This window comes from Oryzias latipes, chromosome 9, assembly GCF_053564925.1.
Source record: "Oryzias latipes strain Hd-rR chromosome 9, Olatipes_Hd-rR_3.1".
NCBI lineage: Eukaryota > Metazoa > Chordata > Actinopteri > Beloniformes > Adrianichthyidae > Oryzias > Oryzias latipes.
Genome location: NC_136245.1, coordinates 24,237,403 through 24,264,120, shown reverse-complemented (window position 1 = coordinate 24,264,120; position 26,718 = coordinate 24,237,403). Strand labels below are relative to the sequence as shown.

The 26,718-nt window shown below is 37.7% G+C and overlaps 1 protein-coding gene across 2 annotated transcripts; it reads left to right on the top strand.

Annotated features, from left to right (window-relative positions):
• The first annotated feature begins 1 nt into the window (after position 1).
• Positions 2-24,981, top strand: egflam (EGF-like, fibronectin type III and laminin G domains). Of its 2 annotated transcripts, XM_023958405.2 has the most exons (25): positions 2-614; positions 9,516-9,625; positions 10,557-10,643; positions 11,015-11,041; positions 11,145-11,262; positions 11,364-11,499; positions 14,406-14,572; positions 15,799-15,911; positions 16,468-16,703; positions 17,284-17,471; positions 17,613-17,713; positions 17,794-17,894; positions 19,612-19,756; positions 19,857-20,046; positions 20,167-20,292; positions 20,395-20,638; positions 20,709-20,820; positions 21,595-21,711; positions 21,803-21,983; positions 22,270-22,293; positions 22,408-22,486; positions 22,657-22,800; positions 23,501-23,584; positions 23,846-23,949; positions 24,056-24,981. In XM_023958405.2, the coding sequence occupies exons 1-25, from the start codon at positions 509-511 to the stop codon at positions 24,205-24,207; spliced, it is 3,192 nt and encodes a 1,063-aa protein (XP_023814173.1). In that variant the 5' UTR covers positions 2-508; the 3' UTR covers positions 24,208-24,981. The 2 variants fall into 2 exon arrangements, with proteins under 2 accessions (XP_023814173.1, XP_023814174.1); XM_023958406.2 differs by lacking the exon at positions 22,270-22,293.
• The last annotated feature ends 1,737 nt before the right edge of the window (positions 24,982-26,718 follow it).

Sequence of the window (26,718 nt, the reverse complement as noted above, 5' to 3'; positions counted from 1 at the left end):
TCTCCATCTGTGTCCAGTGCGTGGATTAGACGCTTGTTATCCTCTTAGCTCTAAATGGCCCCACGTTCCTTGCACTTCCAGCTCATCTGCTGTCTAAGAAGCGGACTGGGGCGTGACACAAGAGCGATCCTCATTCGTAAAATGATCGTGGCCACCATTCAGCTGCGTTAGGAGATCGAGAATTACGCGTGAATTGTCGGTTCATCCCTTTGTTTCTGTCGGAGCGCGTGTCTGGGAGCAGTGGATGGCTGCGCGTCAGTTTATGTTTTCACCCCACTGATCTTTTGCAGACTGTAATCTTCTCAGTGTCAAACCGAAGCTGCCTTTTCTTCTGGAGCGCATCCCATGCGTCTTTGGATGGTGTTTGCTCCTAAATCTGAACTAAGAAAAGAGCTATTATTTTAGAAAACTTTTCCAGCGAAAGATTAATTTTTCGATTAAGTGATTTGTGCATTTAAATGGGGTTTTAACATGGAAATCTGACTACATGTACTTCTGAAGATAAGAAATGGATCATACAAGCAAAGAGAAATGTATTTTTTATTTACTTTTTTTTGCACTTTTAACATCCACCTTGTGTTTTGGTGCAAGAAGATCAAGTGGTCGGAGATCTGGTGAGTGTTCAGCTCTTGTAACGGTAATAAGCACAGTGAAAAATGCTGTCTTTGTCTGTGTCCACATATCTTTGAGTTATTTTAATTTGAGCTATCAAACTGACAAAAGGTTCTCGTTACTAAGTGTCCACTGTTTGGATAGTATTTTAAAAAATCAGTTATTTGAAGGCATATCGGAATGTTGTAATTTTAACTGTTCTGTACAAAAGACAGATAACAGAGTCAGTGAGACATTTATACAGATTTATTTTGCAGCAGAACATCCACTCACATGAAACATAAAATGTTCTCTTTTTGAAATTCAAATGTGCCAAAACTTTAATGATACATAGAACTGAGTCAAACACAAGTCTTGACATTACTATTTTTCATTCTGCTTTTTATTTAAACTCATTTAGTTTAATGTGAGTTAACCTCATAAAAGGCAGGAGAACAATGGAATGTCGATCCAAGCAAATCAAGAAAAAGTAAGCAACTTGTCTATTTCTCTACTATGAGGAGCGGATTGTGTAACCTTAGGCAATTCTAAAGGAGATGAAAACCTCTAAACAACAGAAACAGGAAGACCGCTCACTGCAGAAATATTTTAATATAAAGAAGTTGTGGGATGATTTCCAACTGAGCGACCAAAGTTAGCCATGCAGCATCAATGTGACAAGTTTCTCATCTAATGCATAGGTAATAATTCATACACCATAGCAGATGAAGATTACATAAAAGGCAGAGAAATGAAGCGAAAATTGAGTGAAAGCCTCTGATCTGCATCAAAAAGGGACTTCTTTTGTCAACTAATCAAAGACATCAAGCACAGTCATAAAGTATAGAAGATTTCCTGTAAAATCTGATGATGCTTCTTTCCACCTACTTAAATCCCCCACACAGTTTATTGAAAGCTTAGAGTATACACAAGAAAATGGCACTTGAAGGTGGCATGTAGTTAATTTATTAGCTGTACCTTTACACAGACAGATTTATATCATTACATAAACAAAAGTGGCAGCACGTTGGCGCAGTGGTTAGGGCCCTTGCCTCACAGCAAGTCCCAAGTCCCGGCTGGGGGACCTGAACCAGAACATCGATGGGGACTTTTCTGTGTGGAGTTTGTATGTTCTCCCCGTGCCTGCGTGGGTTTTCTCCGGGGACTCTGGCTTCCTCCCATCCAAAAACATGCTTCATAGGTTAATTGGTTAATCTAACTTGTCCCTAGGTGAGAGTGTGTGTGTGTGATTGTGGACACTCTACCCTGCGACAGACTGGCAACCTGTCCAGGATGTCCCCTGCCTTCGCCCACAAGTACCAGGATAGGCTCCGGCAGCCCTGTGACCCCGAAAGAATAAACGGTAGAAGATGAATGAATGAATAAACAAAGGTATCTAATTTAGGGGTGTAACAAGTCTTTAACAAGAGTTGATTCATTTCATAATTTGTGATTGATGATACGATCCACAGTGGATATTGGTTTATTTTGAATCATCTAATTCAATGACCTAAAAATCGATCCAGGACATCGAAAAATTCAGCCAGTGTGACTCAGAGATAAACACCTGTGTACTGAGCAGTGCAGGTGTTAGATTCCTGCAAGATAGTCAAGTGTAAATTAAATCTCTGTACAAACAAACAAGTAAACAAGAATTAATGTCAAATCCATTCATAAAGTTCAGGCCACTGTTGTTTTTCCACTTCAGTAAATTCTGCTTTGTTCCATCCATCCATCCATCCATCCATCCATCCATCCATCCATCCATCCATCCATCCATCCATCCATCCATCCATCCATCCATCCATCCATCCATCCATCCATCCATCCATCCATCTTCTTCCTCTTATCCGGGACTGAATCGTGGGGGCAGCAGTCTAAGCAAAGATGCCCAGACTTCGCTCGTCCCGGCCACTTCCTCCAGCTCAGGTTTTCCCAGGCCAGCTGAGAGACATAGTCTCTCCAGTGTGTCCTGGGTCTTCCCCAGAACACCTCCCCAGGGAGGCGTCCAGGACGCATCCGGATTAGGTGCCCGAGCCACCTCAACTGGCTCCTTTGGATGTGGAAAAGAAGTGGTTGTACTCCGAGCTCTCCGCAGGTGACCGAGGTTCTCACCCTATCTCTAAGGGAGTGCCCAGCCACCCTACGGAGGAAGCTCATTTCAGCCGCTTGTGTTCGGGACCTCGCTCTTTTGGTCATGACCCAGAGCTCATGACTGAAGGTGAGAATTGGAACGAAGATTGACCGGTAAATTAAGAGCTTTGCTTTTTGGCTCAGCTACTCTTCACCACAACGGACCAATACAGCGACCGCATAATACAGACGCTACTCCAATACGCCTTTCAATCTCACGCTCCGGTCTTCCCTCACTCGTGAACAACACCCCAAGATATTTAAACTCCTCCACCTGGGGCAGGGACACTCCACCCACCAAGAGCATGCTTTGGGGCAAACCGCCCCAATGCACGCTGGAGGTCCCAGCTAGATTAAGCCAACAGGACAACATCATCTGCAAAGAGCAGAGAGGAAATCCTTTGTCCCCAAACCAGACCCCTTCCGGCCCTAGAAATTATGTCCATAAAAACTATGAAAAGAAACAGTGATAAAGGGCAGCCCCACCAGAGTCCAACATGCACCGGGAACAGGTCTGACTTACTGCCGGCTATGCGAGCCAAGCTCTTGGTTCGGTCATACAGAGACCGGACAGCCCTCACTAAGGCTCTCCACACTCCCAGAGCACCCTCCACAGGAGACCACGGGGGACGCGGTCGAACGCCTTTTCCAAATCCACAAAACACTTATGGACTGGATGAGCGAACTCCCACGAACCTCCAGCACCCTAAAGAGTGTGAAGAGCTGATCCAGTGTTCCAAGATATTCTGCTTTGTTAATATATAAAATTATATGAAACAAATAGTAACCTAAATGTCATGACCTCGTGTCTCCCCCAGGGAGAAATCCCCAGACACCCACTTTGACATCCACACACCATCAGTTTCTATGTCTTTCCATGCAGTGCTGTCACACTAACTTCACTTTTCTGTCTCCTCTTTTCTTTTCCATCACCTCCCTTTCACATTGTGTTCTCTTTTTCTGTCAGTGGAATTTCTCCTTTCTCCACATTCTTAGTCCTTCCGGAGTTTTCAAGCTGACTTTTACATCTGTCTGTCGCCACAGCACACTCAACGCTGTTTAGACTGCCAGGCAAAGGGCGGCCGACGCTCTGTTTTTATGACTGCCGGTGACATTTGTCCTTTTTCTCCCAGCATCTGTGCTTTGTTTTGAGCTATCTTTGCGTTTATTCACTGTGGGGGAAGAAGGTCACCGGGACTCTGTGTCCACATGCATTACATCCTTGTTCTCAGTTTGAATGAGCTGTTTTTGAAGTTTTGTTTCAGTTTTTTTTTTGTGTGCATCTTTTCCTTAAATATAATAACCCTCAAAGTCCGTGATCGAAGCAAAAAAAAAATTTAAGTAAAAAAGTTTAAATATTAGTATTTAGTTCTTTCGCAATTCATGTATTGCTATGCGTTAAAAGAGTACCTTACTAAACAACCAAACCAGTCGAGCATAATCTTTGTGTGATCAGTACGGATCAGTGTTTTCTATATGATTGAAAGTGGAAACAGAGACAGTAACCTCCCTTTTTATGTTTGTGCTCTAGGGACAAAAAGGTTAAAAACTCACATCGTTATTTTTACAACTGGGAACAAACTTACTTTAAAAAAATGTAATTTCTATAATTAAAGTCAGATGAATGAATGTTGCTTTATACATTTTACTGTATGTGTATAGTGGAAACTAACAAAGAAAATTGTGTTTGTCAGAGATTTGGTGCAGTGATTTGACTGGACCTTAACACAAATCAGCTGTTGCAAAGACATCGATTTTCAACAGCAAACAAGTACTGTGGAATAATGCTAAGAATAATTGATTTTGTTTAGAACAACTATGCATTTTAAAGTGGCTCAAGTGTCACAAACCACAATCACTATCTGATAAATTATTCTAGTTGGCAGGATTTTTTGGTAAAAGTCTAATATAGGCTCTGAAGAAAGAAATGCTTCAATGTAAAGACGCCTAAGATTTAAGCAACCTCTGAGCTAAAAAGTAATACATGTATCAATAATGACCCCTTTCTAATTCCAGATTAAATTGACCGATTTAAATTAAAGGGTGCCGAAGCATCCTTAAATAATGTAAAATTTCCTTTCATTCAGTGTGTTAATCAGTCATAAACTGCCATGATTGGTGGACATAAGTCAATATAATTTAAGTAGTTTTTTGATTTAGTCATAATTTACCTAAATAAATCCTTTTTATGTGAATGTTGATTAGAACATTACCCTTACATGGAAATAATACAATGTATCAAAGGGATAATGCTGAGAGGAACATTAAACTAAACCAATAAAAAAAAACGCCCCTCTCACCCTTCCGTGGGTGGTTTCTCCTCCAAGCTCGGGTCCTCTACCAGAGGCCTGGGAGCTTGAGGGTCCTGCACAGTATCTTAGCTGTTCCTAGCACTGCGCTTTTCTGGACTGAGAGGTCTGATGTCTTTCCAAGTATGTGCTGTAGCCACTCCTCCAGCTTGGGGGTTACTGCCCCAAGTGCCCCAATTACCACAGGCACCACTGTCACCTTCACTTTCCAGGCTTTCTCCAGTTCTTCTCTGAGTCCCTGGTATTTCTCCAGTTTCTCATGTTCCTTCTTCCTGATGTTTCCATCGCTTGGCACTGCCACATCCACCACAACGGCTTTCCTCTGTTCTTTATCCATCACTACAATGTCTGGTTGGTACGCCATTACCATCCTATCAGTCTGGATCTGGAAGTCCCACAGGATCTTTGCACTTTCATTCTCTACCACCTTCGGAGGTGTTTCCCATTTTGACCTTGGGGTTTCCAGTCCATATTCTGCACACATGTTCCTGTATATTATTTCAGCCACTTGATTGTGGCGCTCCATGTATGCTTTACCTGCCAGCATCTTACATCCTGCAGTTATGTGCTGGATTGTTTCAGGGGCCTCTTTACACAGTCTACACCTTGGGTCTTGTCTGGTGTGGTAGATCTGAGCCTCTATCGCTCTGGTGCTCAGGGCTTGTTCCTGAGCTGCCAGGATGAGCGCTTCAGTGCTGTCCTGTAGGCCAGCCCTCTCTAGCCATTGGTAGGACTTCTTGATATCAGCCACTTCAGTTATGGTCCGGTGGTACATCCCATGCAGGGGTTTGTCCTCCCATGAGGATCTGTCCTCCAGCACTGTATCCTCTGCTCTCCATTGCCTGAGACATTCACTGAGCACACTGTCAGTTGGGGCCTTGAGCTTGATGTACTCATGCATCTTGGATGTTTCATTCTGGATAGTGGCTTCCACGCTCACGAGTCCTCGGCCTCCTTCCTTGCGGCTAGCATAGAGTCTCAGGGTGCTGGATTTGGGGTGGAACCCTCCATGCATGGTGAGGAGCTTTCGTGTTTTAACATCCATGGTCTGTATCTCTTCCTTTGGCCATCTTATTATTCCTGCAGGGTATCTGATAACTGGCAGTGCGTAGCTGTTTATTGCCCGGGCCTTATTTTTGCCATTGAGCTGGCTTCTCAGGACTTGCCTCACTCGTTGTAGGTATTTAGCTGTTGCAGCTTTTCTTGTTGCCTGCTCAAGGTTGCCATTTGCCTGTGGAATTCCAAGGTACTTGTAGCTGTCCTCAATGTCTGCTATTGTTCCTTCTGGGAGTGAGACCCCTCCTGTGTAGACTACCTTGCCTCTTTTTGTCACAATCCGGCTGCATTTCTCGAGCCCGAATGACATCCCAATGTCAGTACTGTAGATCCTGGTGGTGTGGATCAGGGAGTCAATGTCACGCTCGCTCTTTGCATATAGCTTGATGTCATCCATGTAGAGGAGGTGACTGATGTTGGCCCCATTTCTGAGTCGGTATCCATAGCCAGTCTTGTTGATTATTTGGCTGAGGGGGTTCAGACCTATGCAGAACAGCAGTGGGGACAGAGCATCACCTTGGTATATCCCACATTTGATGGACACTTGTGCAAGTGGCTTCCCATTGGCTTCAAGGGTGGTTTTCCACAGCTTCATTGAGTTTCCTATGAAGGCTCTTAGAGTCCTGTTGATGTTGTACAGCTCCAAGCATTCAGTCATCCATGTGTGTGGCATTGAGTCATAGGCCTTCTTGTAATCAATCCAGGCTGTGCACAGGTTGGTGTGTCGTGACTTGCAGTCTTGAGACTGATGTTGGCCCCATTTCTGAGTCGGTATGCATGGCCAGTCTTGTTGATTATTTGGCTGAGCGGGTTCAGACCCCTGCAGAATTGCAGTGCGGACGGAGCATCACCTTGGTATGTCCCACATTTGATGGACACTTGTGCATGTGACTTGCCATTGGTCTCAATTTATATATATATATACAGTAAACCCTTGTTTTTCGTGGGGGTTACGTTCCAAAAAGAACCCGTGATAGGCAAAATACGTGAAGTGGAAATCTTTATTTTTTCTTACAATTATTTTACAATTAAATACTCTATTATGCATTGAAAAGAAAGAACAAACCATTTTACAGCTCAAGCATTTGTTTCACATATAGAAGTACTTTAGAAACGTTTTTTTTCAACAAATAACTTCTGTACTGTACTGTCAAATAATAATTTTAATCATCAATGTGACCAGAAGGCTTCAAATTGCAGAGATTAGCCCCGCCCACCGCGACCCGAGTAATTGGATTAAACTGGAGAAAATTTAAAATGATTATGAAAAAAATACAAAGTACAATCGGACAAATAGTGTCTCTCTTTTTTCTCTGCTCTTCAGACTGAGCCGTTGCATCCTGACTCCGCTCTGCAGTGTTTGCTTCTTTTGAAGCCCGCGGTGCAGGCGTGTTTGTTCGGGAGAAGAACATAGTGATAGGCAGTTGTTGTTGTTGTCGCTCTTTTTTCTATAGGTTTTAGAGAAACTCGAAATTGCAAGAGAATTTGCAGGTAGGTAATGTAAATTTGGCCAGCTGTTTTACGTACATGTACATATTAAACTGCAACGTTATTCACGCACAGGTAGAGAAGAAGCGGAGCGACTTTTTAGCCAATCAGAATGCAGAACACAATGCACGATGCAAATCCGTGAAGTAGCGAAACCGTGAAAAGTAAAATATATATATATATATATATATATATATATACAACATTTTTTGTGTAGATCCGAGTTATTTTTTTGTCAAACAGACCAATGTATTAATCATACAATGCCACCTTAAAATGTAAGAGATGCCAAACCTATGAAAGTTGATTTTTGTCTAGTTTTATCCAGCTTGCGATTTGTGTCTCTGCAATGATTGACACTATTTGAATTACTACAGTTAGATTTAGACAGCAGAGTACTTCTTCTGAAGCTCCTGCCAATCTGTTTCAGAAAAGCCCGGCAATTACTTTTACAGTTCTTTAGAATTTTTTCATGTTTGGTAGCAACGGCTTCCCTCCCACAAAATGTGCCCATTCTAAAGTTGCTCTTTTTATTTATTTTGGAAGATTTCTATGAACATCTGTGTGATGAGGTCACTCTGTCTTCAATGGGCCTCACCAGTGGGGAGATGTAGACTATCAGGGGTTTTAGCTGACATCCTGCATTATCCGCTCAGATGGAAGAGTGGAGGTAAAAGATACAAGCAGCAAGATGGGATGACAGGCAGAGAAGAAGGTCATTCTAGGGAGAACGGAAGAAAAAAAAGTAGACATAAAGATGCAAAAAAGTCATGCTGACATGAAATTAGAATTTTCTTTGCTCCCTAAGAGTTTAATTCTAACCCTCGAGCTTTTATTAAAGCTTGACAAGTGTTTTTTTGTGACTTGTTGGCTTTTGAGGCAAATTCTCATATTTCATGTTTAAAAAACGTTTTTTGTCAAAGAGAATTTTATGGCATATATTGTTTATGTGTTGTATAATTGTGAAATATTCTTTCAGCAAACAAACATTTCCATCTGTGCACTTTTTATGGTGTATGTCTAAACACAGGGTCTAAAATATGAGGCTTCGAAACCACATGCAACTTTTTTTTCACTTATTTTCTTTCTCTTTGGCTTTAAAAGATAAGTTTAAGGATTAGGGTTAGTTTTAGGAAGTTTTTTGGGTCAATTTATTTTACTTAAATTAAGATTTGTCATTTATGTTTAGACTTTTGACATTTCAGACAATGAACAAAAATATGGTAAATGGTCTTATCTACTGTCAATCTGTTATACATAATGTTAGAAAATGCCATAATTGATTTTGCTTTTTCTATTTTTAATTTAAGATCCTCAAGGGGATCTTATTTTTACACACTGTGTATTTTATTTTGAAAGGAGCTTGAATGTGCTGCTGACATAAGTGAAATAAAGTAAAGTTGCTATTTTCAGAAAAATATTACTTTGTTATCATTCAATTATTGAAAATATTTAAAAATATTTATTTAAAGGTTACAATTTTTATTAATAAAAAAGCCTTAGGTGCACAGCAAAAAAGAAAAGAAAAATATAGTATGGGTTTTGGTCATAAAGAAACTGGACCAAATTGGTCTTCTAGCGTTAAAAGTTACAGACCCCATTGTCTAAGCATGTGAGAAATTCACCACTTTTTGCTGAAAACAATGACAGTTTCACCCTAAAATGATTGATTGATTCCTCACAACTTTTTTCTGATATAGTTTTCAGTCAGTTTAGTTTAGTTTTTTAACTATCAGTTTAGAACAAAGAGTAATTAGATATACTTTTAAACAAATAAAACCAAAACATCTAAATGTCTATTATTTTATAAATATTTTTAAACATTTTACATCATTTATTGTTTTAACATTTTTTGTAAGGAAAAAATAATGTATCTATAAGCCTAAAAATAGTACTGTTATCAATATTAATCATGTTTTTTGTGTTTGTAAACACCAGATCGCCTGAGTCCTCCGTTAGACATCCAGCTAGAGACTGTCAACTGTTCTGCCTTCAGTGTACGATGGAAGATGCCGCGAAGACACGTCAGCACCATCACTGGATACAAAGTAACTAGCAGCATTTCTCCTAATTTGAATTTTTTATAATCTATCTGTGAAGATTATTTTAAAGCAGAATGTACTACCTTATAAATGTATCTTAAGAAAAATGTTTTGTTGTGCCACAGATGTTTTTTTTCAAACATGGCAATCATAAAAAGAAAAAAAAAAGAGCAAACTTCTAAATGTGCCACAAATCAAATGTTGTGTTTTGTTCTAAGTGGAAGCTCATTTCTTTGGCTGCCTTGTTCCACTCTGTGGCTCCAAAGTACCTGTAAAACTCACTGTCCACTATGAGGACCTTGAGGCTTAAACTAAATATTTTGACACTTGTGGTTTGAAGAAAACCTTTTTACAAAAAACATTTATTTAGGTCAAGTACAACATGGCTTTTGGAGACATAGGAACAAATCTTAGTTTACTTTGTGGTGAGTGGTGTGCCTCTGAAAAAGCACTCTTCGACAAAATGGACATTCACTTAATTAATACAGTTTTTATAAAAATGGTAAAACAGTTATTGATCTAAGATCAAGTTTGTATGATCTGCAGGTTTTATTCAAACCTTAAAAACAGCTCTTTTTAAATAACTCAAGGTTATTTTAATTTAAACTATATAAGTTAGAATTCATGCATCCATGTTCAAATCATATAAATCAAATTATCCTTGCACTGCAGAGCTGATTTTTATTCAACCACTAGAAAAACTTTGGATCGCGGCAAACACTCTTTTTTTGACCATATGTCTGCACCATAGACATCCCTAAGGAGATTAGCTAGGTACCACTCCAATTCAAAACAAACAGATAAGCATGTGGATTTCTATAGCGCCTTGTTTTGGAAGTTCCCCAAAAATCCAATATCTTCATATTCACTCACAGTTTTATTGATAAAATAATGAAAGAGAAAAACTCAGAAGTGCTTGTTTGTTTTTGTCATTAAGGTTTTTTACACCGAGTTGAAGAACAGTCGTCCGGTTGCTACAACTTCCTTGATGGATGTTCCTCTCAGCTTGGAAATGCTGACAACTGTGAGTATTAGCTGTAATGCTAACATTCAACAAGTTTTTCTCTTTTATGTGGAGTAGTAATTAAAAAAATAGTATATATCTATATCTTATGCAATTATTGTCTTTAACAAGTATTAGTTTATATACAGTAACAATTTTCCAATTAGTAAACTGTCTCTAGTAAATCTATCTTCTAAAATAATTAATTAACTAAACAAACAAATTAACAAATACACAAACAAACAAACAAATTAATAGATAAATAAATGAATTAAAAGAAACCCAAGCAGGGTGATAATAGTTTCAGCTCATTTGTGTTTGGTTTAGAAATAATACAAAATGAAGCTAAAACTATTAAAAATGAGGTTTCTTTTTTGTCAATTCTCTTTAAGGGACAATTCGATGGACAAGCAAGCTTTGTAAGTTGCTTTCTCTGTGTCTGTACTTCTTATTTTTGTTTTAGCTCTCATTCATTTGTGTACTGTTTTTTTATTTATTTTTAATCTATTTTTTGCCTTCCAGGAAGTGGATATTGGTAACCTAAAAGTTAACACAAAGTACAGAGTCAGTGTCGGAGCGTATGGCTGGGCAGGGGAGGGTAGACCGAGCATGCCCAGAGATGTCAGCACCGCTTCACATGGTAAAAAAAGGGAGAAAGAGGAGATATGTGTTTAACCGTTAATAACAGCACCAGATTTAAATTGGAATTCAATTAATCTGAGCTCTTTTTGTGTGTTTTAGAAATGTGCATGCCCCCTTCACCCCCGACTCAACCTGTTGTCATGGCCGTCTCGGATACAGAGCTAGCGTTGTCGTGGCAGCAAGGAGAGACTGAGGGAAGTGCGCCTGTTCTTCACTTCCTTGTGGCTTACATCAGGTTAGTCATTGTCTGTGACAAAAAGGAAAACTTGTTTAAGAACCCTGCATTTATGTCATTAGCCTGGTAGCTGTTGGAGCAAGGAGGCACATTTCCCTTCAAACGCGTGGACAGATGGGAAGACAGCTGTTGCAGAAAAAGTCATTGTCAGAAACAGGAAACTTTAACGAAACCTAAAATTATAAATAGACTCACAGGTTTTCTTCTTTTTGCTATGTATGAAGGCATTAATATTGTTGTGTCCTTGTTTTTCTTTTTTATACTGCACAATACAGATGAGGTTTTATTTGATCAAAAACATTTCTAACATATAAGAATGTTGTTTAGCTTTCAAGCCTTTAAAAAGTTTTGGATTTCTTATCTCATTTGATTTAGTGTCTATTAATGTTCAATGACAAATTCTGCATACAATATTTGGAAAATTCTCTATTTTCATTTTAGCTGGAACGTGTGCCACATTTGTTTATTAACCTTAGTATGCAGTAAATAGGACAGAAAAGGCATTGCATTGTGTTTTTCTTTAATTCTGCATTTCGAACATGATCTTAATTTTACCTACATGGCTTGAAAATTTTGATTTAGAGTAGGAGTCTGGACTTTAGAAAAAAACAACAGAAATGCATTTAATTTTTGCCTTTTGATATACCGGTAAATAATAAAGTAATTTTAAATAATAAGTTATAGCTTTCTTGTTTTCAAGTGTAATCTATCGCACATGTCAATTTTATCCTTTTTTACCTTGGCAAAAAAATATGTGCAAAAGTATAAAATAAGGAGCAAAAGCATAAGAATTTTTTTCTATCCTGTTTAAAAACAATAAGACCAACAGTTCAGCATCATGACAGATGCAAATTGACAGGAGATCAAGCCAAAAATTAGGTTCACTGATCCAAACGTCTGATAGAGACATTAGGCCACATTGTTATACTAACACAGGAAATATAGCACTACTTAATCTCCTGTTCAATTTACGTACTTCTAATTTAAGATGATTTTTTTTTTATTCTTCTGCAACTGACCCTGACCAAAGGAGAATAATGGAGGAAAGAGGAAATGAGAGAATAATAATAATAAAAAAAGGTTCTCTCCTGTCAGGTGCTTTATCATACAGAAAAGGAAGAGAGGAGCAGGTATAAGAATGTATCCTTAGTTATACCCTTAGTTATACCCTCAAAGCCTCAAGGTGGCAAACTAGCTAACCTGTTAGCAATGTCCCACCTAAACAACAAAGAATTTCTTTTACTATGACCAGAGGTGATGTTCTACTCATTAACTTTCTCATGTTGATCATTCCAGCACACCACCTCTGAGTTAAAGGAATTCATGGACCTCTTTATTTATCTCACCATTCATTAATCTTATTTAAAAAATAATTTTTGTTTAAATTTGAATCAATCAAGGAAATCTCATACTTTTGACAGTCAGTGCAATACATTGGTCTTATGAATTTCTAAAAGTTAATGTTACTTCTGACATTTTAATAGTGCTTGCATATTTTATGTGTTACGTCTATGTGGCACACAGCAACCCAGCATCTATTAAAAAAATATATGCAGAACTTCTTTTCTAGTTTGTTACTAGTTTATGAATAAAAAAAAAGTTTTTCAAAGTTTTCCAAACAACAAAATTAATGAATTGATTAAAAATCTGCTCCCTCTTTGAAGGTATAAAGCTCAAAAGTCAAAAAATACGAACCACAACTCAACAAACATACACATGGAATATTTATTTTTACGACACCTCTTTTTCTTTACTAATGCATTAAAATTGTATTACTAATAAAACTGTACAGTATATTTTTCTTAATTTTTTGAAGCATTAAATACTCAAGAAAAATATGTCAAAGTATAAGGAACTGCTGATTTTCAATCCAATCAAGACCACCATTTGTTTTTTAGTCAATATATATATATATATATATATATATATATATATATATATATATATATATATATATATATATATATATATATATATATGTACACACACACATAATATATATATATATATATATATATATATATATATATATATATATATATATATATATATATATATACACACATATAAACACACACATCAGTTTGTGTACTCAAATAACTACTACAGACTGCAGAATACAGCTTAGTTGGGGATATTTGTGACATTAGTAAGAAGGACTTTCCTTCCGTGTCCAGAAATCTAAAAAACAAAGAGCAAAGAAGAAAAAGAACATCGGATTTCCCATTCTGGGATTTAACAAAAAGGGAAAAATTGAAGCAGAGAACAGTCGTGTTCTGTCAGAGGCTTGATATGAGTCAGTGCCTGCTTTCACATGCAAGGACATTATTCACTCAGAAGAGCTATCTCAAACACAAATCTTTATTTCTTCACATCAAAAGAGACCTTTCTGAAGGGAGCGTTTTTGAAGATGACTCCTCAATAGATATCTGTGGCTCCAGGCTCTTTAGAAGTGTCCAAATACTTGACAGGAGGAGACAAAAAAAAAGAATTCAATTTTTTTTCTCTAAACAGAGTGGATTTTTTGATCATCTGTTTTTCACAAAAAATTTCACCTGATCGGATCCTCAAAAACAATTAAATAGGCCAATTTAACAAATTTTTGTTACTATTCAGTGACTTCACTTCTCCTAATTTTATATGTTATTTTTTTATCTATTTAGAAACAATGGGGGTTAGACAATCAATTTTGAATTTTGATGTTTCCTTCGCAACATAATCAGTCTCACAGCAGTTAATTATAGCAAGTTTTCATGATTAAGGAGATTTTTCTGAAGGACAATAAACCTGTCAAGTTAAAAAAGTACCACACAGAGAAGCATAAATTAAAAAAAATATATATAAAAAGCCAATTTGATTGATTACTTTTTGTCCTTTCACAACACCGTGTCTCTTTTCTTTCTCAGGCCAGAAATGGACACAGAGTGGACGTACATTCGGGAACCCATTGAGACCAACTCCATGGTTTTAAAGGGCTTAATTCCAGAAACAGAGTACCAGTTTGTTGTCAGAGCTGTAAACATGCATGGAGTCAGCCCACCAAGTCGTATCAACAACCCTGTGCGCACGCTTGGTAAGGCCAAATGTTGATCTCTGAGCCAAACAACTGTGCTTCAGTTTCAACAATTCACCCACACAAACACACATTTATGTTTCCTCACTATGGAAAAGAATGCCCTGCCACATGTGGGAGACCCAAAAAAAAAAAAAAAAAGAGAGACCACTTGTCAGGACAAATGCGAGTCCGTTAAAGTCCGATTTTTCACAACAATTAACATGCGGGATAACTGGAATTCAGGTTTATTTCTTAACAAATTCACATCATAAGGCAGAGGAAATCCCCATTCAGAAAGCAGTGATACCTTTTTGTTTTCTGATACTTAAAGACCTTTTTTTTTTCTTGAAACAAAAATATGTGACCAACTGGAAATTGCATGCCTTACACTAATTTTTGATAAAGCAGTTTAGTAAAAAACAAAACGAAAAACAAAAATGAATAAACAAACATCTCAACATGAATATTTTTATTGAGGAAGTTTAGGTCAATTTGACCCAGACACACAAACAAAAAACGGTTAAATATCTAATGTCTGCTTTTCCTCAAGTAATGAAATGTTTGTATTTTTTCAAAAATAACAAAAACTATATTTCTAAACTGATTGTAGCATATTAAATGTTTGATTTTGTGAAACTAGCAGAAAAGTAACATTTTACAACAGGTTGGAAATCTTTATGAAGAAGTTGCAGCATGATTTATTTCAACCCAGGGATGTCCAAAGTCCGGCTCCTGCCATTTTCTGAAAACTGTGTGATCGGCCAAATTATGTTATAAGCTGTTGTAAATTTGAGGCCAAAAATTTGACCAAAACCACAATGGTTTGTATTTCTGAATAAGATAATAATTTCAAATAATATGTAACATTTCATGTGAACCTAGATTTAATGTTTACAAAGGTTTTTTCTTTTTTCCACAGACAAGGATGTCATTATTTTTTTTTATCTACTTGGATTTTTTTACAGATTTTTTAAATAGATTTTTACTATTTTTTAGTGTGGCGCTGCCACCAAATCTGGCCCTCTTTGCAAAAGTTTGGACTCCCTGATTGAACCTGTTCTGCTTTACTTTTCAAGTTTGCTGTTTAAGTGAAAGCAGATGAAGATAATCATGTTAGAGTTGGATGTGAAGGAAAAAAGGGTTTGGGCTGGAAATACACTTTTTGTTTATTCATTGTTTGTTCTGTTTATGCACAGCATGTCACGATCATCATGTAAACTGCTTTTCTGGTGTTTTTTTGGTAGGTTCATCAGATGTTGGCAGTGGAGATATTGGCAGTTACTTCACAGATTCTAAATTCAAAGATGAAGATGGACTCGACATAGATGACTCTGACTATGACATATTTATTGAAGAGGTGAGTAGGAAAATGTACAAATTCATTTCAGTTTAATTTGCTTTTATAGTCCTAATCATATATGTCTTATGGAAGCAAATAGATTGATGGAGATGGGGGTTGGTTTGCTCTTTGCATCTGTAAAACAAGTCTTTTTTATTTTTAAATACATAAAGAAAACAAGACATTTTGTAAGAAGACAAACATGCCACAGTGGTGTTTTTTTCTGTTTGCTTCCATGCATTTTTTCCTTTTTAAGTTGATTTAATACGGTCAATTTTTACTTACAATGCTTCTTTCTCATTGAATGTTTTTTTCTGGTTTTATTGATGTTTAAGGGATTTTCTCTCAACATCTCAAATTTGTTTTGTGCATAAAAAATTACTAAAAATAGTTGGCTTGAGCTAGTTGGTACCTGGATAAATATGTAATTTGGTTTCCAGGATAAAACAAGGATATGAACCATGATATATAAAGGATAGAAAGTATATTGAGATCTTTTTTTCTTCTTTTTTTTTGCAAAAACCTGATCAAACCTCACAGAAGAAATCTTTTGTCTTTTTCTTTTCCTTTTTAGCTAAAGCCTTTCCCAGGAATTGGACAAGACAATTCCAAGTCCCAACTCCGTTCACACCCTGGTCCATCATCTGGTCAAAATGTTGTTTATCGAATGAACACTGGAGCTTTTCCAAATGTCACTGACCCAGCAGTTTCCACCACAGCATCCATCTTCCCAGACTTTACGGATCTGCTTTTCTCAGTCACTACAGAGCCCCCCCAAACCACAACTATCATCCCTCCGTCCACTGACAGGTATGGTATTGATTTCTTCATTCAAGTCTATTTTAGTAGAACTTCCTTGATGTTTTCTCAAGATTGAAGTGTATTTATATCGGCTTTTTCAAAGAAATTATGGATTTTTTTTAAAGAATAGTTATAGATTCTTTCTTTAGGAAGACGACAAAAAAGAGGAGGAAATCTAAAATTACTTTAGGATATTCTTGATGGTTATTTTTTACATTTTTTGATTCTTATTTCTCTTGAGTGCTGCTTTTTTCCCCAGAAGCCGAGTATTTTCTTCATGTTGACCCACTAAGTCATTTGATAAGACTGCTGACTGGGGCACAGAAATGTCACATCAATTCCATCTGGCAGTTTGTTTGTGACATACAACATGTCAGCGGGGTGAAATAATGGATGACCTTCAGAAGCGTCAACCTGAGTAAACGTTCTTGCTTTTTCCAGTTGAAGTTACAGCAGAAATTCTTCACAGCTACTTCACCTCTAATAGCCAGAACAAATAGGCTTCGTGTTCTTCTTCTTTTTTTTTGTTCTGAAAAATGTTATACTAACCAAACTTTGACATTGTTTCTCCCTGTTTCTCATATTTCAGTTTCCCCTCGTCCACCACTACCGGCACCACAACCTTCTCCCCCTGGGAAGGTGAGGTTCCTCGCGTGTACGACCTGACCTGTGACGATACCGTGTGTCCGCCTGACAGCTTCTGTCTTGGTGACTATGACAGTGGCGGCTCTCGCTGCCACTGTAACCTTGGCCGGACTGGAGACACTTGCTCTGAGGGTGAGATGGGGCTTTTCAGCATTTTCATATGTTTACTGCAATTTCAGCAGGAACAAACCTTGGAAGTGTGAGGTCTACAGCCTCCAGTACTTTAAGCTTTTATGTGGTGAGATTTCAGCATCATTTTTTTATTTTCAACAGTGATTACAGTAAACTTCCCCAGGTTCTACGAATACTCTCACATGACCTTTGAACCCTTGAAAAACTCTTATCAGACTTTTCAGATCACTTTGGATTTCAAGGTGAGATGATTTTGCTTTAAAACAGCTTTTTTTTTTTTAAATGATGACATTGTATTTAAAAGCAAGTTTTTATGGTGTAGGCAAACTCTGAAGATGGATTGCTGCTGTACTGTGGAGAGAACGAACATGGCCGTGGAGACTTTGCTTCACTGGCTCTGATCCGAGGCAAAATTCATTATAGGTGAGGACTGAACTTGCATGATACTGTATGCTGAGATCTTTGATGTCCAGTCTAAAAGTTTGAAATGTGTTGAAGCTGTGTTTTTGTTTGTGTTATCAATGCTGAACATTTATTTTTATTCATTGTATGTCATTTCTAACAATGGGAAAGCGAACTCAAAGACCCACTCTGATGAAAATCATGTTTTTGGTGTTATCATGTGTTTGTGGCATTTTTCTGATAATGGAGGACATTTATAAAGATAATTAAGATTGAAATTGCATTCCTTTTTTCCCCCAAATTGTTGGGAATCAGAAGCAGCTGAAAAAAAACGCAGTTTGAAAAAAGTTTATTTGTGACAGAGAAAATACACTGCGTGGGCCACAAGCTTCCTGGTCCTTTACGCATTTGGGGAGGGGAAGAGGGGACTGGGTTGCTCATTACCTACAGTCCTGCCCAAAACTCAGAAGGGAATTTGTAATGAGCTACTGCCACTCTGCATAAACTATGTCCTAGAAGACAACATACATGTTTTTATACAGCCTAAACATAGCATGTTCATAATTAAAAGACAAATTAAAACTCTTAAAATAGCTCAAAAGACTTTAAGCGACTTTAAGCTTGAGGTGGATAGCTAACACAAACCCTTGAGGTAATCTTAAGGCTTCCCTTAAGGGCCTTACCATGAGCCTATACCATGCAAAATTAATTTTTGAAGCTTTTAAGTGTATTATAATGTTCATTCCTCGCACATTTCTGAGTATTCCTCTACAAACCGGCTCTCTCCCCTTCCCAACCCACAAGTTCCCAATAGCTGATGTAGACAAGTAAGAACAGCCTCTTCCAGGAAGAGTCTGTGCTGCCAGCACCGCCCCAGGCTAACACAAACACCCACTTTCTCCATCGAGCTAGCGGTGATCAGCAAAAAACGCTTTCTTTTTATATGCACAATATGCACATCCATCTTTGCAAAAGTTCAGCTGTTGTTTGTCGTCCTGGCGAGACACAGACACGCCACCAAGGCAGACTCTAGGTCGACATCATGAAATGGGCGGCAGCCACATGGAGTGAAAGCCATTACCCCATATATCTAGTCTTCTTACTTCCTGGTTGAAAAAAAAGCTCAGGAAAAAACCCCAGTATTTAATTAAAATGTGTTCTTTGTGTTTAATTAAAATGTGTTCTAAATATAGATTATTATAAAAGGCTTAAGAATAGTATGTTATAGGCCCTTTATGACTATTTTAAATAATTTTTAAAAATGTGTGTATATATATATATATATATATATATATATATATATATATATATATATATATATATATATATATATATATATATATATATGTGTATATTAATGACTCTCTGTGTAATTGGTGTTTTTGCTCTTCTGTAGAAAAAAGGACAAATACTAACATTATAGTAGAGTTTTTTATGTTTTGTATGCCATTAAGATTCATCAAAAATATTTTGTATTTGCTCAAAATCTTCTTTTAAAGTTGCTAAAACTGAGTAACTGTGAAGCACCAGTCATCTCCTTTAATTTAAGTCATCATCTAAAGACAAGCAAGGTGGATGATGACATTGGCCTGGCCAGTTGTTGGAAAAATTAAAATTGTAGCTATTAAAAGATGAAAGGAATGTGATATTACACAGATGGAATGCAATTTTATCTGAGATTTGGAAACATTTCCATTTTATGACAGTAAATCTAACAGTTGTCTGCTTGACCCTCTAGGTTCAACTGTGGCACCGGAGCAGCTCAGATAGTCAGCGAGAGTCAAATTGTTGTGGGTCGGTGGCATACTGTGACTGTTTTTAGAGATGGCATGAGTGGATGGCTTCGTCTGGACAACGACACCCCCATATCAGGGCGCTCACAGGTAAGAGTTAAAAAAAACCCTAATGTCTGACTAGCTGACTTACTTTCATATGTGTTGCTGAATAATCCATGCTACAATTTCTTCTAATTCTTTCTTTCAGGGTCAGTACACTAAGATTACTTTCCGCTCGCAGTTGTATTTGGGCGGATCTCCGAGTACTTACTGGCTGGTTAGAGCAACAGGTACAAATCGGGGTTTTGAGGGCTGCGTTCAGAGTCTGACCATCAACAACAAGGTTGTAGACCTCAGGCCATGGCCTCTCGGCAAAGCTCTGAGTGGGGCTGATATTGGTGAGGAAGCCTTCTCGTACCTCATGCATTTTAGTTTTTAACTGCAATTATGCGATAGGAAATTATGTAAAAATAATAATAAAAGTGAAACACTTAGATAATTTCCTTCTGACAAATCAGGTGAATGCAGTGACAGTGTGTGCAACCAGGTCAGCTGTGCTAACGGTGGTGTCTGCTTTGCAAACCGTGCTGATGGCTACATCTGCCTCTGTCCACTTGGCTTCAGGGGACTTCTTTGTGAGGAAAGTGAGTTCAAGAAATTGATGTAACATTTTTTTTCGGTCAGAAAAACTCATTTTGAGCTGCTACTGGACTGCAGCTTTTAAAATGTGCTCTATGAATCTCCAGGTTTCTTGCTGTCCTCTCCCCTTTTCAACGAAACTGTATTTTCCTATGCTGTGATCCCGTGGCCTCAGCGCCCCCAGAACTACCTTTCCTTCATGGAGTTTGAGGTGACATTTTGGCCATCCACGCCTGATGGGGTGCTGTTGTACAGTGATGATGCAGCGAGTGGAGACTTCCTGGCTATAAATATAGTGGACAAATATGTGGAGTTCAGATTTGACTGTGGCTCTGGAGAAGCTGTCATTAGGTACTTCGACTTGTCATGTGGCCATTTCCTTTGTTACGAAATGTTTCATGTGTGATGATCTGTGCTACAGGAGTGATGAGCAGATCAGTCTGGACTCATGGCACGAGCTGAGAGTGACTCGCACAGCAAAGAGCGGCATTCTTCAGGTGGACAGCCAGAGGGCGGTAGAAGGAATATCTGAGGTACTTTTGTGATACAATAAACCGTACAAATGATTTTTTTTGTCTTGAATTATCTCCCTCTTTCTGTTCAATGTAGTGGATTATAAAGATCAGTAAGAAATGTTATTGTTTGTTGAGTTATTCAAGCTTAGTCCCACTACAGTCATCTTTTGTTCTATTTTTAAAGTGTTGCCAGTGGTCTTTTACAATTATGCCATTGTAGCCAAAATAAAAAAAGCAATAGTCAGTTTTGTAGAACATTTTGTGCAGAGCAGTGTACATTTTCTGAGTTGTGTGCGGGACTGTTACCACAGAGTTAGCCCGCCCACACATCCCGTCATCTATCTCTTTACACTTTCCCGCTAGCTTACAGCGCCTCACAAAATTGAGAGCGATATCAGAGCCATCCAGGTTTTGAACAGTTTTGAATCAGATTCCAGCTCAGACGAGGAGAACAAAGACATGCATGGAGCTATTTGTGCATGCATCAGAATAGAGCAAAGCAGGGAGCTTTTGGCCAGCTGATTATATTTTCTACGTAACAACTACACGTTTTTCAAACTGCATTTTTTTCTGCACCTGATTTAAAACAATTGGAAAAAAGAAATACTCCGGAATGCCATTTTAAGCTTCATTTTCTTTATGCACGTCCTCCATCATGAGAGAAATGCTACAAGAACTTTTTAAAACACAATTTCTATTGGAGCGAGTCTTTAAACACAAGTCATGTCAAAACTAAAAATATAACATTTTATCATTTAAAAACCTTCTTTTTCACTATTGTTAACTTTACAGGGAGCTTTCACTCAGATCAACTGCAGCTCACCTCTCTATATTGGTGGAGTGCCACATTATGACAAAACTAAAAGGACGGCAAGAGTATTAAAGCCTTTCACTGGAATTATTCAGAAGGTAAATGCCTCTATGGAGTCCCAACAACATTGATTTAACAATACATATAGACAGATGAACTACAGTGATCAATTGATTTCTGTTCCCCCAGCTCATTCTCAATGACCGGACCATCTCGATCACAGCTGGCTCTGCTGGTGGTGTAAACGTAATCAATTCTGCACATCCATGTGTGGATAGTCCCTGTGCCAATGGAGGGACCTGCAGGCCAAAGTGGGACGGATATGAGTGTGACTGCCCACTAGGGTATGACGGGCGGCACTGCCAGAAAGGTCAGCGCTAAAGAAAACCCCTCTCATTCAAAAGGGAACTTGCTGCACTGCTGTGTTGAGTTTTTGAGGCAGAAGAAAAAGAGTCATGGGTCAGTAAGTTGTTAAAAAAAGTACCAGTACACCCTGAATGTGTTTGGGTTTTTATTTGAACTTGACCCGTTTTCTTATTTCTGGCTTTAACTGTTTTTCTTGTGCATGATGTCCTGTCACTTCATTAAATCAACAGTGTTTTTTCTCCTAAGCTTTTCTTTTTTCTCTCTATGTTTTAATGCTTTCAACTGAGCAGAATGTGGGAATTACTGTTTGAACAGTAAGTTTTTGTTCAAAAATCCGGCATTAACAATGTCTATGTACTCTTGATAGATACATGCCAATGATGACCTCTAGTGGTGATGAAACATAAAACTGTTTTCTCTCTGCTCAGCTGTGACTGAAGCCATAGAGATACCACAGTTCATTGGCAGAAGTTACCTGACCTACGACAACAGAGATATTCTTAAAAGGTTAGTAGTGAATGTTTTTTAAAGGATTGTGTTTAACTACTCTATTCTCGTTGAAATTGTGATTCTTTAAGTCTTTTGGTGGAGGGAAACCTGTTTTTAATAAATATGCAAATATTAAGGTCTGCTTTGCATTTTGAGACGTGTTTTTGTTTATTTATTTTGTCCTCCAGAGTGTCTGGATCGAGGACAAACCTCTTTATGCGTTTTAGAAGCACAGCCAAAGATGGCCTGTTGCTGTGGCGAGGAGACAGTCCACTGAGATCCAACAGTGACTTTCTTTCCATGGGGCTTCAGGATGGGAATATCGTCTTCAGGTATTGGTTCCATTGTTCCATTCCACAGCTTATAACAGGAGTCTGCAACTTTTAACAATAAAAGAACCATTGGTCCAGTTTCTTACGGACCAAAACTCAGCAGAGCTGTAAAATTCCACTTTGCCGTTTAGAAAAAATTCACTTAACTTATGTTTTTGTGGCCGTTGAGCTTTTCATTTATAAAGTATAGCATTTATTTTTACAATTATGTGTAATATATAACTTTTGACAGCAGCACATTCAATTTTCTTTCAAAATAATCCTGCAGAAAATAAGATCCCAATTAGCAATTTTTTTTTAGGAATTTGGCCTCTGAACAGCTGCAAGATACAAAATAAGTTTAAAATTATTCTAATAATAAACCACTCAGACTGTAGATCAAACCCATCATTTTCCGTAGTTATTTGCATTTTGGAGGAATGGGAAAGCTTTTCCTTTGTAATATCAGCAGCGGTAAATAAAACGGTAGTTAATTTTCAATCTTGTAAGATCACCTCAGGTTAAAAACTTAAAGATAATTGAGAAAATGTAGCTAACAAACCTTTTTTTTCTTTTAAATTGTAAGCATTTTTCGTCAAAACAAGAAAGCCTCAATGGAGGAATTAAAAAAGCCCTGTGTGGCTCTGAAGCCTCAGGTTGCAGATTCCTGTGATATAAAGAGATTTTTTTCATTAAAATGTTCAACTGTGTGCTTTTGCAGTTACAACCTGGGCAGTGGTGTGGCTAGCATTGTTGTCAATGGGACCTTTAGTGATGGAAAATGGCACAAAGTCAAAGCTGTGAGGTAAGCTGCAGAGATGAGGCCTTTGTTACAACTTTGTTTCTTGTTCTGAGAGACAGATACCAAATAATTAACAATAAAATGCATTTTCCACAAAGATAAGAATATATTTGTACCTCAATAAGATGACAGTTTTAAATCATGTTTTATTTTTGAACAGGCAATTAGTGATCTTTTTGAGAAGCTGGTTGTTAATCAATGAAAATATGGGGGTAGTCAATTTTATTTATTTATTTATTTTTGGAATGTTGCTCATATTCTTAGGGATGGCCAATCAGGTAAACTGACAGTTGATGATTATGGTGCAAAAACAGGCAGATCCCCTGGCAAGATGAGACAGCTGAATATCAATGGACCCTTATACGTTGGTGGGTTTTCTTTTTATACTCTCAATAAAAAACATTTTAGATTCCTGGGTATACATGTAATCCTGTCTGTTTTAAAATTGATTTTTTGCACTTTCCTTACCTGAAGGGGGCATGAAGGAGATAGCTCTTCACACGAACAGACAGTACTTTGGAGGGCTGGTGGGGTGCGTGTCCCACTTCACGCTCTCCACTGACTATCACTTGGCTTTGGTGGAGGATGCGGCTGACGGGAAGAACATCAACACTTGTTCTATCTGAAAAACTCTTCAACAAGGTCAAGGATCCATTTACAGCTCAACCTTCAACGGGATGTCTGATCTTGAATGTCACTTGCCCCCCCCAAATCACCAAAAAACCCAGAGAACTTTTGAAATGTACTTTGTGATGTGGTTCCAGCTTAAACTAAAAAAAAAAAAACTTTCACTTTGGGTTCAGAACCTTTTTGGAATTGGTTCTGCAGGCATGGTTTACCTGCAAAGTTGTTTTTTTTTTTTCATACTAAATTTGTTTAAAATTAAGATTTTCTATCTATGACTAGAGTATAAAATAATGACTTTAGAGGATGTTGCATTGCAAAAAGTGCTTTCAGAAAGGAAATTCAAAGCTGGCAAAAGGAAAACAAGATACGAAAAACTCTTGAAGGACTTTTTTCATGGGGTGTTTTTAATTTTAACTGTTCATTTTCTACTGTAAACGTATTTTGCTGGAAGAACCGAATGATCCAAAGGATCAGAAGAACTTGACTTAGAGCAGCATACCGAGACCCTTCATACAGAATAGGTTCTGCTTTATCACTAGAAAATGTTTGTTGGATTTGTTGTGACATTTGTATTGTGTTTTTAATAATTTTTTTTTCAGACAGTAGAAGATTTAGTTTTCTCCCGTCAGTTTTGTTGATGTCTCATTTGGAAGGAAGATTAGCTGCACCTAGAGTTTTTCTTTCCTTTAGGTTTGTTTTTCTTGTATTTAACATTCGGTCACATGAATGTCTGCTGCTCACGTGGTGAGGATTAAATCTTTGAAAAACTTGTGCACTACTTGTTTTTCTGTCATCTGACACAAACCACAACATGGTGACTGCCATTCACTGTGGAGTTTATCTTTTACTGTAAGCTTTCCATTTTTTAAAACTTTTAAACAAGTTTTGTTGTTAATGTTTTAGCTCGAGCTTTTACATTTTCTGTCTTTTCTTAAATGTTTATTGGTTGTAGCAACTCGCTTTAAAAAAACATTATTTTGTGTGTGTATAGTCCTCAACTGGTCTTCCATGTAGCATTCTTTTTAGCACAGAAGCATCACCTATTTTTATTTTTAACAAAATATAATTTACAACAATAAAGAAAAACAAAAACAAGTTTAGCTATGAGTATAAAAAGTATGTAAATGAAATAAAACTCTGTTAAAATGCACCATAATGACATTAAATGTATCTGAGAATGAGTATTGGTATAGCATAATTAATATAGTATAACAGAATTCAGAAGCCATTTGTGTTTTTACATTGAATACTTTTAGTACAGTTTAAAACATTAGAATGCAATTGTTCAAAATTTTCTTGAATGTTTCTGATAGGTACTTTTATAGCTGTAGGTTAATACACACTCAATCTTTGAAGACAGAAGTCAGAATGGGTCTGCCATGGTCTAAGGGTGTATTCAGACTGGACAAATTTGGTTAGTTTAAAGTGAACCAGAGTTCATTTCCCTCGAAAATCCAGAAGAAATTTTCAGCCTGAAAACATCCGTACTGGTTCCAGGACCAGGAAGCACTCTCTTACCCATCTTTGGAGGTGGTCTTGGTTTCGTTTCCAATCGGACTGAGACCCGGTTTGCTCCGGGTTTTCTCCGTCTGAACAAGCTCCGTGCTCAGAGCGGAACAACTGGACCAAGATGGCCACCGTGGTCGGGCATTACGGAATGTAATCAGAGTAGGAAAGCGTGGAGCAATGATGAGACACAGCAACTCATTGAAATGTGGTCGAATGAATGCAGTCTCATTACAACCCCTTTTAATGTGACACACATTCTGACATTGTTTAGGTCATTAACACTCATCAGCATACCTTCATAGCTGTCGGCTCTTCAGTGACTGCCTTACAGCTTAATTGCGCCATAGAAAAGTAGAATGTAAAAAGTGTTGTATCTGACATTGATACAGGCATTCAAAAGTGGTCAGTGAAAATATGAAGTTTGAATGAGTCAAATATCCCAACAAGGATTGCAAAGAGCAAGACTTCCATGGTTTCTGCCTCTAGTTGCTTTGCTTTGCCCTTTTCACTTTTGGCCAATGACTGAAGAGATCTTTACTCAAGTGGTTTTGTTTACTCAACTCAACTCAACTCAACTCAACTCAACTCAACTCAACTCAACTCAACTCAACTTTATTTATAAAGCACTTTAAACAGAACAAGGTTCACCAAAGTGCTGAACAACACAAAAATTAATAAAAGCACATGAAAATATAAAGCATACAACACATAAAATAGGTCCGGATTCCAACTCAGTTAAAAGCCAAAGTGAAAAAATATGTTTTAAGAGCAGATTTAAAAATGCTAAGTGAGTCTATCTGTCTGAGGTACAGGGGCAATTCGTTCCAGATTTTTGGTCCGAAGACCGAGAAGGCTCGGTCACCTCTCAGTTTTCTCCTGGTCTTCGAGACGACCAGCTGTGTCTGATTTGTTGACCTAAGGGAGCGGGGAGGAGTGTACACCTGAATCAGGTCAGACAGATATTTTGGAGCGAGTCCATGGAGACTTTTAAAAACAAATAG

What these genes read in the sequence shown, in the direction of transcription:
- egflam (XM_023958405.2), top strand. Translation starts at nt 509, where the DNA reads ATGGATCATACAAGCAAAGAGAAATGTATTTTTTATTTACTTTTTTTT. An exon ending in TGGAGACACTTGCTCTGAGG is followed by an intron (nt 17,472 to 17,612) that starts GTGAGATGGGGC and finishes TATTTTCAACAG; the next exon opens with TGATTACAGTAAACTTCCCC. An exon ending in TCTGGAGAAGCTGTCATTAG is followed by an intron (nt 20,639 to 20,708) that starts GTACTTCGACTT and finishes TCTGTGCTACAG; the next exon opens with GAGTGATGAGCAGATCAGTC.